Source organism: Lycium barbarum, chromosome 7, assembly GCF_019175385.1.
Source record: "Lycium barbarum isolate Lr01 chromosome 7, ASM1917538v2, whole genome shotgun sequence".
In the NCBI taxonomy this organism is placed as follows: Eukaryota; Viridiplantae; Streptophyta; class Magnoliopsida; order Solanales; family Solanaceae; genus Lycium; species Lycium barbarum.
The window spans coordinates 81894554-81908245 of NC_083343.1; the positions used below are offsets into that span (position 1 = coordinate 81894554).

Below are 13692 nucleotides of genomic sequence, written 5' to 3' on the forward strand. Positions count from 1 at the left end.
GACTTGTATTACCGCAAAACTATTGTACTTTCTCCATTGACTTTCTGTCTAGTGGAAGTACACTTAATGACAACATCGATTTGAAATAGTGGACTTAGTTTTGGATTTACACTCTATAACGAAATAAAAATGATGAGTAATGTTTAAAAGTTTCAGGCTTGGCAATATGTTTCTATGACAAAGAAAAAAGACAAAGAAGAAACTAAAATAAGTTCTAAATGGTGAAACAAGCATGGAGAAGGAAAAATACAAGATTGGTTAGATAAAGGAATGATAGTGTGTAGGATAGCTAGTGGAAAATAAGCTTGTCTTATAGTAATAGTAATTATATCCAATGATCTGATCTCACCCCATTCCTCCACTATAGTGGTGGATTCAATCATGGGCTCCCGATTTTAACTGAATCAGTGTTTCAGGGTGTGCAAAAACAAATATAGATAAATTTAGATTTACATTTTAGAATTTACTCTTTCCATTTAGAATCCGCAACATCTAAATTCTGAATCTACAACTATCCAGAAATGGGAGAATGTTTCTAGGGCTAGGTTAAGGTAAAGGCTATGAAATTGGAGACTATAGAGCTTCACTATGGCCAAGCATAAAGCCAAAGTAGGGTATCTTATCTTATTGATAATAAGGCATGGGAGAAGACAAGGAGCGGCCAAACTTTACTTGGAAGAGTGTCTTGGTTGTCAATTTGGTTTGGAGCATCACTTTTGTAAACAAACAAACACTCCTAACAGACTTCTTCACTCTCAAGTGAAGTCACTTTGGGCAAAGGGATATGCTGTACAGATGACCATATAATATGTATTTGAGCATTATACAAATGAAATTGTCTTCTTCCTTTCAATATGAAGCTTTAATAAAAGAGTCTGATGATGCTTGCTGCATTATGTTTATTAGGAGGCCTTTTCACACAACCAAAAAATCTTAATGTGCGCGCAGATGACCTAATTTGTGGTCCATTAGTGCTAGTCAAAATAGTATTGCAATAAATTGAGCCACATGGTGAAAGTTCATTAAAGTAGAGATCCATGGTGAGATGATCTATGCGAACCCTTTTAGCTTCTCCATGTCATTTGAGTAGAAATTATATGCACCGTGAAAATATTTATACAATTAAGTCGGTGATAAAAAAATATGAGTAGAATTTTTTAATAAATATTATTTAATAACCTAATAAAAATAATAATTAATTTGCCAATAAAGATTATACTATACTAATTAATTTTCTGTCATGGTTTATTCGTTTCCGTTGTTCTTTTTTCATATTGCTTTTAATTGTTTGTTCTTATGCCGAGGGTCTATCGGAAACAACCTCTTTATCTCTCAAGATAGTAAACTCTGCATACTCTATCCTTTCTAGACCTCACTTTGTGCGATTTTAGTGAGTATGTTGTATGTTGTTGTAGTTGTAATAACGTAAAAGATCTTTTCACAATCTTGTGTATAGTAATTTAAATCCTTGTCAAAATTAACAGTGTAAGGATAGGTCAAACAAAATGTGTAATCATAGGAGATACACTTGATACCGATTGGTTTGGTGCAACCCCTTAAGAAGAAGTGGTTGAGCAGCTTTCTCGCACCAGAAATCTAGTAAGTTAACTAAAAGAAAAAAAGATTGAGAACAGTCTATTTTAATGTTTCAGCATGTTCTAGCACTAATCAGTGCATTTAGTACAATAGATAAAGTCATAAGAAAGTGAAATGTGGGGCCTAATGATTTCAATTTCCATCTAATTAATTTTTTTCATATGTAAAAGTCGATGGTAAATTTAATATCACGAGGTGATGAATGGAGAACTTAATTAGTAGGGATCTAGTAGTTCAATTGATTGACTACTTGAATTTTCACCTTGTTAGTAAGAATTCGAATCTCTACATTGTAATTCCCTACCCCATGTAATAAAACATTTTTTCCCCATGTAATAAAACATTTTTTTAAGAAAAAAAATGGAGAAACTTAATTATGGTAGGAAGTATTTCATCTAGAACCTATGTTGTATGAATTTGAATCAATTCGCAAGATCAGTTGATTTCGACTACTTAGATAAAATAAAAAATAAAAAATAAAAAAGAATTCATACTAACAAGTCATCCCTCTTAGCATGACAAAGTCATGCCACAGCATCAGTTACTTGTACTAACCTTTCTTTTAACCGATCAACTTTACGTTGCACACAATTTAACCAAACTCGATTATGCAAATGCAACCTTTACCGTTTTGGCCCCTCAAAATGATATCTTTTTCAAGTGCTTAATCACTGATAATGTCAAATCTGAAAAATCTCAAGCACGCATCGTCCCTTTTTCCTCAGAAATAATCATAGAGTTTAACTTCAGTGAAAATGAATTTGCACTATCAAAAACCGTCGTAAACATAATTACTTATAATTATCCATAACAAGTGTATTTATAATCTATGTTGATCGGACTCTCCAAAAATACCGCCGCAATCGTGTCGGAATTTCAAAATGCACTAATTTTGAAGAATCCGACACGCACCGTCGACATTTTTAAAGATTCCGAGCAAAATAGGTTATAACTAGTTATATTACACTAAAAGTATAAAGTTCATCACACTATCCAGGTATACAAGTTAAATCCATAATCATACTGCGTATCATGTAGACTTCAGAGAGCAAATTTAGGCACAAAATAATGTGCAAGCACATGTTTGTTCTCAACAATTGTTCATTGTTTAAGTACAGAATTAATGTATAACTACTACTTCTCCAAGCTACAGCTTGGAGAGTATAGCAAATTATTAAAAAGAAATCCCAAATAGACAAAGTTTACAGCTAAACCTTGCACTAATGTTGCCGGCTAAAACAAGCACAAAAAGGGCTGGAACCTTCATTATACCCTCCCAAAAATGTGATTATTTTTGTTTTTAACAATAAGTCAGTCACATACTAGCGAATAGCGATTAGTGCTATGAGTTGCCTGCGCCGGCAACAATATGCTCAATACTCCTTAGCTCGTTAATGCTGTCAACTTTGTTTACATGACTACAAGTGTGAAATAGAATAAAGTACAATTGAAGTTAATTTAAGGAAGTTTCTCTTGGTACAATGAAAAATATTTTCTTGAAAAATAAGTTACCAAAAGGATGAATGCGACTTTTCTCATTTTAGGATAGGGGTTATTTTTTCTTAATTATCTCAGCTTTTAACTTCACATCACTGTTCAACTAATTTATATGTATACATTATTATTAATCTTTACTACTCAAAATTTGATCAGATCACAATCTGATTTGATAACGTTGTTTTAGTCTTTAATGGATACGGACTATTTTCATTTATAGCTTCAATGTTTCAATAGAACACTGGAAAATATTTTTGAGAAAATAATTAATCATTTCCAATATAGCAAGAGTTGTGTTTGCGAGTTTGTGCAAAAGCATTTAGGATCACAAAGTTTTAATTCACATGCGAATGACCACGATGAAGGAAATTGGCGGGACCCTACACGTGGATCATAAGGAATTCAAGATTTATCTTACTATAGATATCTTGCAAATTTTATTATATATGCATATATAATTCAAATTAAGAATAATAAGTTGAGTTAAACGAACGTAACTAGTCCCTTGCATCCAATGTGGATCTTATTGGAGTCTTGAGGTAAACAGAATAATAGAAAAATAAATCAAAAGTGTAAAAGAATAACGGCCAGAGAGTGGAACCTTTTTAAGTACTGATTTTAACTTGGAGTTGATAGCAAGACAAAGGAAAGAACAGTTATAGTAGCAGTTGAGGGCTTGAGGAAGAGCTATAGCTAAAGCTCAGCTCAACCATAGAGATGCTCAATAATATGAAGGGTCCATATCAGCCGTTGGATTTGAGTTGGCGTGGGATTCTGAGTTGAGTACACATGTTACTAGTATACCATCTTTTCTTTACCTTTTTCTTTTTATCTTTGCTTCCATGCATGGATATCTCCTCCTCCAACTTCCAAATATAGTGTTTTAGACATAGAGAGAAGTGGTAGTATAATAATTTATCTGCTTTTAGTTTGTTCATCCCCATCATTAGCAACAAAGGTAACTGAGTACCCCGATGGCCCTACAAAGTTTTCTTCATATTTCATCTACCTAAAGAGCTAAGCTATAGCTAGTACTAGTAGCAGAGGGAGGAGACATTTCCCTCTAGCTACTTCAGCTTTTATCTTCTTTCTTGCTTTATCAGATCTTGCTCTTGATCAAAAAAAATATTCTTTGATTCAGAATCTTGATTCCCACTTCATATTACAGCTTCTTGATCTGGCTTTAGTTGGTTGTCCTGTTTCTACTCTGTTCCCTTAGAGAGCTCTTTTCTTGTTGGTCTACTAGAATGACATATAAAGTTTTGGCATTTGGAGTTTGTGAGGAATACTAGTGAGAAGCTGGACTTTTTCTTGATCATCTGATCCAATTCTTGTTTATTTTTTTCCTCAATTTATATTTAATGGGAGAAGATCAAGAAGTGAAACATGTGTGCAAGTTGTGTAACAAAAGATTCCCATGTGGTAGATCTTTGGGGGGTCACATGAGGTCTCATTTGATCAATGAAAAGCATAGCAAAAAGAAGCAGCTTGATTCTATCAGGAATGGTGATTTTAGTGAAGGTGTTTATGTGCTGAGGGAGAATCCCAAGAAGACTTCAAAGGTAAGTGAAGATACTTTGCTTACCAATGAGAAGAGAATTTGCAAAGAATGTGGAAAAGGCTTCCTATCTTGGAAAGCCTTATTTGGCCACATGAAGTGCCACTCAACAAGAATCTCATCAAAGAACAGTGTGGAAGAAGATTCTTGGAATACCCAATCTGATAGTAATAAGAAGAAAAGATCAACATCAACAAGGATCATGAAAAGGTACATGGCTGCTGCTACAACTTCCTCCACTTTAACTGTTTCTACTAATAACTCCGAGCAAGAAGAGGAAGTTGCTATGAGTTTGATAATGCTCTCAAGAGATGTAGCAAATTGGGTTCCTCTAAATGAGTGTTCTGATGCTAATTCTCAGTTTCTGCAAACTCAATCACATATACTAACTCATCAAAAGAAGAGCTCCAACTCTATGGATGGTGAATTTGTCAAACTGAAGAATGTCAGAAATGGGAAGGCAGAGCAAAATATTAGAGCTTCTGGGATTCCAAAAGAAGTTCCAACTGATAAATTTCTTGGAGATAACAAAGAGAAAGAGACAATTGTAGATAATGGATATAGAACTGAAGTTGAATTTCCCAACAAGTTAGTCAAGTTAAAGATTGATTCTGATCAGAAAGAAAATTATAGCAAGAAAAGGAGCTTTGAAAAAAATGTTTATGATTGTGAGCAGAAATTCAAATTCGAGTGTACTAGTTGCAAAAAGACATTCCACTCTTACCAAGCTCTTGGAGGTCACAAAGCCGGCCACAAAAAGCTTAAAGGCTGTGAAAACAGTAATATTAGCATTGTACACTTGCAAAATCAAGCTGCTGACAGCAAGCTTATCAAGAATTTCAGCAATGATACTACTATCGATGAATCGGGGGAAAAAGTTGAGGCAAATTGTGTTACCACGAAGCAAAAGGGGCATGAGTGCCCAATTTGCTTCAAGATTTTCCAATCAGGCCAAGCTTTAGGTGGTCATAAGAGATCCCACTTGATTGCTGAAGCCAAAAACAACGGTATTCGAGCAGTTGAAATACATAAGCCAATACCAGAAATCAGAGACTTCCTGGATCTCAACCTGCCTGCTCCTGTTGAAGAAGAGCATATTGAGTTCCAGCCATGGTGGATTGGAAGCAGCCATAAACATGATCAACTAGTTGGCCTACTATCTTAACTCATCCAAGTGTATAGATTTATTAATTCTTTACATAATTGAAGTGTTCAATTCACCATTTAGCTCCATTAGCTTCTAAGCACCATTCTACATCTTTTATCCATTTTTAGTTAGAGAATGAAAATCTTATCTTTACTAGATAAAAGCTTCTTTTAAATACATTTTAACTTCTACTTGAACTAGACTTGATCTCAGGAGTTCAATTTTTTTTTTCAAGGCTGTGTACACACTTTTTTCAAGGTTGTGTGCACATCACCCTCCCCAGACCCTATTTGTGTGATTACACTGAATATGTTATTGTTGTAATAATTCTTAGTTCTTTTTCTTGATGTTGAAGGGAAATGAGTGAGGTGTTGACACAAGGCATCAAGTCATGAAGAAGAGAAAGGGTATATTTATAGTATAAACAAAAATTAGGAGTGAACTCAAAGGTGGTTGTTTAGTCACCTACCATAGAAACATTACAACCCATCTCATTTTCCTTTTTTTTTGTTTTTCTTCTTAATCTCAGTATTTTAATGTTTTATTAAAAAGTTAACACAGCTGAAAAGGAAGATTAAGTAGATTGGACCACCTCATCCTTATGGGAAGCTTGGTCTTACCACCAGAAATTCAATTATTAAAGGGAAAAATGTAAGCAATGAGTCATCACAAACTCAATATTGTTCATTCACTAAATACACTTTAAACTTGAACACATAACTAGACTTGCCATTTGTTTAAGAAAGAAATTTGATGCTGGGTTATATTATTGTGTTCTTATTAATCAAAAGTGCTATAATTTGGTTCACTGCCTTCACTATATTAAGCAGTGTTGCTTGTGTATCATCGACCAAAAATTGTGAAGGACTTTAGTTATTATGTCTGGCCCCAAAAAGATATTTTATTTCCTTTTTCCCCTTTGATTTTCCATCTTTTTTTCTTTTTCTTTTTTCTGTCAATTTAGTTATTCTTCATTTTCTATTGGTATATTTGGGAAGAAAACGCTTTAGGTTAATTTCTTAATTGCGTCTTGGCTACATTTTATGTTAATTGTTATTATCGTTGTTATTGTTATTATGGATGTTACTATTGTTGTTGTTGTGGTTGTCGCTTTTATTGTCAAAAATAACAAATAATATTTACAAGTCAGTTAAGTGCTTGAGACTTTCTTTAACTGCATATCAACACAATTTATTTGTTTTTTCTTGTAGAAAAACAATGAAGTCTATCAAAATCAGAAAGCGAGTGACTGACTTCAAGCTTTATTAGGGACTCGTCTCATTCGAATCAAACAAAATTCAATAGATGAAGATTTCTATTCAAAATTAGCCTATTAATTGCATTTGTTCCTTTTCTTTTGCTTTTACTACCACTTATTTGCTTTAAACAATTTGATTCATCCAAATCGTACAGAGTCTTGCACATGCTGATTCTTCAGTAATATAACCATTCTTATGATTAATAACGAAAAATTAATATTTAAAAATTGTTTATTGAGAATGACCGGGAAGGTGGATTCAATGACATTTTCCTGAGAAACGAACTCTTAAAATCTTTCATACCAAAGAGATGATAAATATCCACTCTAGAACAATTTATTTTAAGGTATAATTATATGGTATCTGATACTCACTGACTCAACTAATTCGAATTCGTGCTGCAGAAGGCTCATTAAAAGGGGGCGCGCTCGCTGCCAAGGATTTTCCGTTCTCAGTGCTAGAACACCCGAAACCTCTGTTAAGAGTGGAGGGATCCCATCGCACTTGTTGCTAATCTCACTAATCAACACCAGTTAGACAAAGTTCGAAGTCAAAATGATTTACTGCTATTGGTATTACAAAAGTTTCTTCTTTATAGTGTTTAAAACCGCAGGAGGGGAAACGCAAATAAATATAGAAAGAGTGGTAAAAACTGCAAAATCTGATACATAAAAACTGAGTTTACATTCAATACATTATGTCAAAAATATTTACACAATCAAATCACTTATCTTTATATTAAGCATTAATTCATAACCTAATACAAAAAGTAACTAACGTGCAAGGATAAGTTCAACTACACTAATAATGTAAGAATTATTTACAATGTCCGCTTGTATAAAAACAATGGTATAAAGTTTGAGAAACCTATCCATTTTGGAAACCTGGCCCAGTTTGGCCATTCCTTGTATTTACACAAATCTTAAGCACCTAAGGTAACTAAGTCAAAACTCAAAAGAGTTCTCTACAGAAACACAGACTGGTGCTAAATAAAGAAACAATAGCAACTGTACGGATTGAAAAAAGTCCAGGCATAACTTAAGTTACTGTAACACCCTTGCAGAATAGCTTCTTACATCTAAGTAAAAATTTCCTCCTTCCATCAATTATGATATACAAGAAATTCTGGAATATATACTCAGCAAGAAGCATCTTTAGGAAGTTCAGCCAACAACATTGACGTAACTTTAGCATCACTCAGCTTAAGCCGTGACCATCTCTTCTGCTCTTGTAACTCCAAGCTCCATCACCAAATACTTCTTCGATCATAGTGTGGGTTGGTAATAAGTCAACTTCATTCTTGGCACAGCACAAATACCCGATATCCCATTCTTTAACACCGCACGGTCCCAACAAAAAGTCATGCCCATTGTCGCTGCCAATACAGGCAAAATCACTTGCCCAATGTCTACCATTGACAGTCTTTCCTAGAGGTGTTTCTGGAGCTACCCCCGGCGCATCACGTGTACAGGAGCCATCATAACTACCAGCTTCATCTGAAACGCCTCTGTTTAGATGCTGAATAGTGGGTTTAGAACTGCAGTTAGTATCAAATAATTTATCAGGGCATTCTGCTGCCGACAACTCAGTGAAGACCTTCCTGCTACCAAAGCCTAGAGGTTTATAGACTTCCCAAACTGTGAAACCAACATTCTCATAATATGCCTGAATATCATCCCTATAAATCTCATTACAGCCAAGACTATTGTTATATTCTGGTGATTCTACCACAGAATCCTCATCTTCATCCGTCATATTATCTTTGTCATCAGCAGTGTCATCAATCTCCTGCCATTCATCATTATCACTGTCGACGTTGGATGGATCAAATCTGTTCTGCTTGGCACGTTTTCGCAAAATAAAGATGTTAAAGTAATAGCTGACAAGTTCCTTCCTGGTCCGTGAAGGAAATTTGATAGCAAGCTTGTTCCAGAAATCCTTGCCTAGAGAAGCAGGATTTGAGAATACAACCTCATGAAATAAATCCCCTTCCTCTTCACGCCATTTCTCTGTCACTACCTCTCCCACACCACAAAAACCCAGCCTAACGAATGTCTCCTCACCAAGGGATATCTTAAGTTTTTCTCTGGCTTCCTTGATGTGCAGTCGAACACATTTCATGGAACCTTTATCCTCACAAGAACATTCAACTCTTTCCACCCCAGCAATCTCCCCCTTGTCTGCAGGTAACTCTGCATTATGCATTGGAATGATACACGTCCCTGCAAGTTTATTTTCATCACAAAAATGATCAACACGATAAGATTCTAGAGCTTGAGAAGGAAGATTCATGTTCTCATGTGTTTCCTCCATGATAGGTTCATCCTTACTACTGTGTCCACTCCATTCAGGCAATTCAGCTTGGAAATCTGGTCCAATAGGAACCAACTTTTGAGGAGAATTTCTCAAAAGAGAGAAATATACCTCCCTCGGATGAGTAATAGTCCTCGATGGAATATAATATTCAGGTGACCTCAATGTGTCAAAAGGCACCTCAAACCCGATGTCTTCTTCACTAGTGCTACTAGTGGGCCAAGAAGAGTTTGAAGCAGAGCCATCAATGCATGTATCGACATCTTGATCAGGAGAAAAGGGAGTTTCAGCAATGTTGCCACTATCAGGTTTCTTGTTATTACCTCCATCTCCACCTATTATAGGATATGGAACAGTCCAAAACCAAGAATCAGATAAAGGATAAGAGCAACTAAAAGTGCAAAGCCTATATGGCAACCTAAAATGAAACTGCTCGAAGTGTTTAAATGAAGTCTCAGGGAGTAATATTTTGCCAGTAATTAAAAGCATCACAAATATAGACAACCAACAAGCTAGCAAAATGTGAAGCATTTCTGAAGATTCACTCCTTCACCTGAAGCACAACGCTTCATCATAGCCACTGATTCATGATGAAAATAGTCCAAAACCGGAACTAGCCGACTGTTCGATTCTACATGTCTTGGCTGCTTCGATGAAACCTCATACAACTTCTCTTCACTATATGGCCTCTTTTGCACCATATTTAACTGCAAAGGGAATTGAAATAAGATACTGAATTTGTAAAAAACCTGGTGGTAAAAGGTTGTTCCACACATTCGAAAAACATGCAATCAACGCATATAGAACCATAACTGCATAATACATCCAGAATTTTAAATACTATATCAATGCAAATTAATCCCTTAAAAATATTTAAATGCTATATCAATTTCAAAAGAGACAAATGGCGCCTTTTTCAAAGTGCCTTGTTATGTGTCACTTGAGCCGAGGGTCTTTGAAACAGCCTCTCTATCACCATGAGGTAGGGGTAAGGTCTATGTACACTCTATCTTTCCCAAACCCCACTTGTGCGAATAACATTGGATATGTTGTTGTTTTTTTAAAATAGACAACTAGCGAATGCTAGAGGAAAAAACATATCAAAGCCATAGTTATTGGCAAAATTGAGCATTTGCCCATTAAACATCCGTCCATATGCGTAGCCAAAGAAAAAACTAAGCAGGATACTCTATTAACAGTGAATACGTTATGCCATTAGAACAGTAATTTAACTATCAACAACTATGTCAAGTCAGAGCAATTGAGCTCAGCCAAGCAAGATGTCAGTCTAAAGTTTCTAATTAGTCCACACCCTTTGCTCAAAATTGGAAATAACATTCAATTGGTTATCTTATAAGTAGACCTTTAAAAATGAAAGACAAACTAATATAAGTCTAATCGTATCATATAAGCAGAATAAAACAAATAGATAATACTGCTGGACACAGCTTAAGTACCTTAATAATGAGGTCAAATTGGGCAGGCAGAATTCTTTTCAATTTGGGATTTTTACAGAAATTTTTAAATATTGTGTTCAATCGAGAGGAAAAAAGGAATAAATTATAATAACAATATAATTAAAAACCCTAACCCTAGATCCCCAATTTTGACTCTACGCCTCGATCAAAATCAAAATAATCAAATCAACCAGAAATTAATTCTGGATATCAATAAATTAAAGAAAGGAAAGATTAAAGAAGAAACCCCCTAAATCAAAAACTTACAGGGCAGATCGAATCTTTCTTTCTTTTTTTTATAATAAAATTAAAAAAGGGAAATCGAAGAAAAACAAAAGAAATGATTAAATTACAAAAAATAACACGGGAATAGAACAGATCTGAAACCCTAATTCGAAATTCAATATTCCAAACGGCTAAATCCAAAAAGGGTATCGATCGATAGAGAAAGAAACGAATTAGAAGAATTGGGGACTGATTTGAAGATAGAGATGAAAAATTGAGGTTGATTTGAGGAAGAAAGAATGTAGGTTTTTGGAATTGGGGGAAAATTGTCGGCGATGAAAAAGGTAAAGCTAGGGTTAGCGATAGTCTGTTTGGCGAAAATAGTAACGGGACTTGTCAAAAAGGGAACGGTATTTACAGCTAATTACACTTAAATACCCTAAGGATGTGGAAAAAATGGCTAATTCGTTACTCAAATACAGGGTGGGCACAGTTTGGGCCAACCCGAAATCCAAACCGAAGTCCGAATTTTTTAAATATTTGGTTTGAATATTTGGATTTCGGATTTTATTTTTAAAATTTATGAATTTCGGATTGGATATGAATTTAGTACTACGGATTTTTGGATATCCGAAAATCCGAAATTTTTATACCTTATATCTTGCCCTACCTATATCATATGTGCCCAGTACTAATAAGTCTAGTTTCTAAAGGTCTAATGGATTAGTACCTAAGGCCCTACCTATTAAACTATTAAGTCCAATATACAATTCTCTACTAAATCAAATATAATATAGGATTTTCTTACTTCTCATGTCTCAAAAGTCTCACGTTAGTGTGACCACGGTAGAGTTCGTTGTTATTTTTCCAGATGACTACTTAGAATTTATTTTGTTCATTTTCACTTTTCCAGAATGCTTTTGTTTGATATGGATTTATTATGTTGGGCATGACTTGGATTTGTTAATCCTAATTTGAACAGGAAGGCTTTTTTTACTGAGCAATTAAGATTTAGATTTACCCCTGTGAAACTAACACATGAATTTCGTTCATAATAAGTTTTCCTTAAGTCTCAAGAATCAAATCCGAAAATCCAAAATATCCAAACCGAACTTAAAATATCCAATCCAATCCGAACTTATTTGGATTGGATTTGGATTGTAATTTCTTCAATCCGAAAACCGAATATCCAAACCGAAAATTTCATATCCAATCCGATGGCCCGAACGCCCACCCCTACTCAAATAGGACGCGTTCTATGGGCTATAAGAGCTGGAAACTGATTTGTTCACTTCCACTTGAAAGTAAGCGCCAGCGTCCCCACCCCTACAAATAAAAATAAAATAAAAAATTCAAAAAAAAATCTAGAAATTATACTTTAAACTGTTTTAACTTGAATCAAGGGTATATCGGAAACAATCTTATTACCTCCCAAGAAAGGTAAGGTGTTATATCCCGTGTTTTCACACGTTGGAAAAAATTTGAAAATATTCTTGACTTGTAAGAAATAAGGTCATAATTAATTTTTATTTGACATAGGAGTTGTGTATGAAAGAATATTAATGTGGAAGTGTCGAATAAGGCTAAGGGCAAATTTGGAATTTTGGAAATTAGTTTCGGGAATTACAAAATATGATTCACAAGTCATTGGGCTCAAAAAATTGAAATGAAATTGAGGCCCAAAGTTGAGAGCATGGCCGGCCAACATGGCCATGATCCAAGTCCAATTACTTGGTCATGTGCTTGGTCATGTGACCAAGTCTTCATATTATATTTATTAGAAAATTCAAGAACTTAGAGTGATAAGAAGACAAAGTGAAAACAAGAGAGAAAGAAAGAGGGGTTTCGGGTTTGAGGTGCAAAAATCACCATCAAAAATCTTGCCTTAAAAATTTTTCTCTTGTTGAATTCCTACTAATTCAAGGTCCCTTCTCAACTTGGTGTAGTTGTTTTGGAAGAAAGAGGCCTTGGTTCATCAATTTGATCTCTTATTCAAGTAAAGAAGACTATAGAAAAAGGTAAGAATTTATCCCTTATTATTGTGTTATGGAGTCTTGTTTGTGTTGTAGTATGTAGAAATGTGTTGATTGTATGGAGAAATGGAAGTTTGCAAAGTGGGTGTGTGTTATTAGTGTATGGCCGTGTGTATGTATAAGTTGTATAGCCATAATGTGTTGAATTTGTGTTATATTCTAGTTGTGATTGTGGTGAAATGCATATTGAAAATGAAAGTGGAATGAATTGAGTTGGAGTGATAAAAAGAGCACATGGCCGTGTGGTGTGTTGGAGTTGGAATGGAAATGAATCAAGTTTGTGTAATGTGTTAGTTGTGTTATTGTGATTCTTGCAATGTAAATGAAAGTAAAATGATATAAGTTTGTTATGAAATGGAATGTAGAAGTTTATGTCGTTTTAGAATGATTTTACGATATTATGAAAATGAAGTTATTAAGTTGCAAATTATGATGAGTATTGATGAAGTTGGAAGCTAGAAACATATTATGAATATGTTTGTTAAAGATTAGAAGTTTTGAGTGAATTATGACTTTGGCGGAAAGTTGTATATTATGTATATCGTGTGTATAATGTGAGGAAACGATATGAAACGCTTCTAAACTATGTTGTGATGATCTAGTTTGA

The 13692-nt window shown here is 34.5% G+C and overlaps 2 protein-coding genes across 3 annotated transcripts; one reads left to right on the forward strand and one right to left on the reverse strand.

The window, feature by feature from the left end:
- The first annotated feature begins 4222 nt into the window (after window positions 1–4222).
- Window positions 4223–5995, forward strand: LOC132602305 (zinc finger protein ZAT9-like). Its single transcript, XM_060315215.1, has one exon. It carries the CDS (start codon window positions 4455–4457, stop codon window positions 5814–5816), a length of 1362 nt encoding a protein of 453 aa, XP_060171198.1. The 5' UTR covers window positions 4223–4454; the 3' UTR covers window positions 5817–5995.
- A 1878-nt stretch (window positions 5996–7873) lies between these two features.
- Window positions 7874–11466, reverse strand: LOC132603497 (uncharacterized). 2 transcript variants are annotated; one of them, XM_060316597.1, is made up of 3 exons: window positions 10828–11466; window positions 9924–10077; window positions 7874–9705 (listed from the first exon to the last, which is right to left on the reverse strand). In XM_060316597.1, the coding sequence occupies exons 2-3, from the start codon at window positions 10069–10071 to the stop codon at window positions 8255–8257; spliced, it is 1599 nt and encodes a 532-aa protein (XP_060172580.1). In that variant the 5' UTR covers window positions 10072–10077; window positions 10828–11466; the 3' UTR covers window positions 7874–8254. The 2 variants fall into 2 exon arrangements, with proteins under 2 accessions (XP_060172580.1, XP_060172579.1); XM_060316596.1 differs by lacking the exon at window positions 10828–11466 and having other exon boundaries at window positions 9924–10820.
- Between the last annotated feature and the right edge of the window lie 2226 nt (window positions 11467–13692).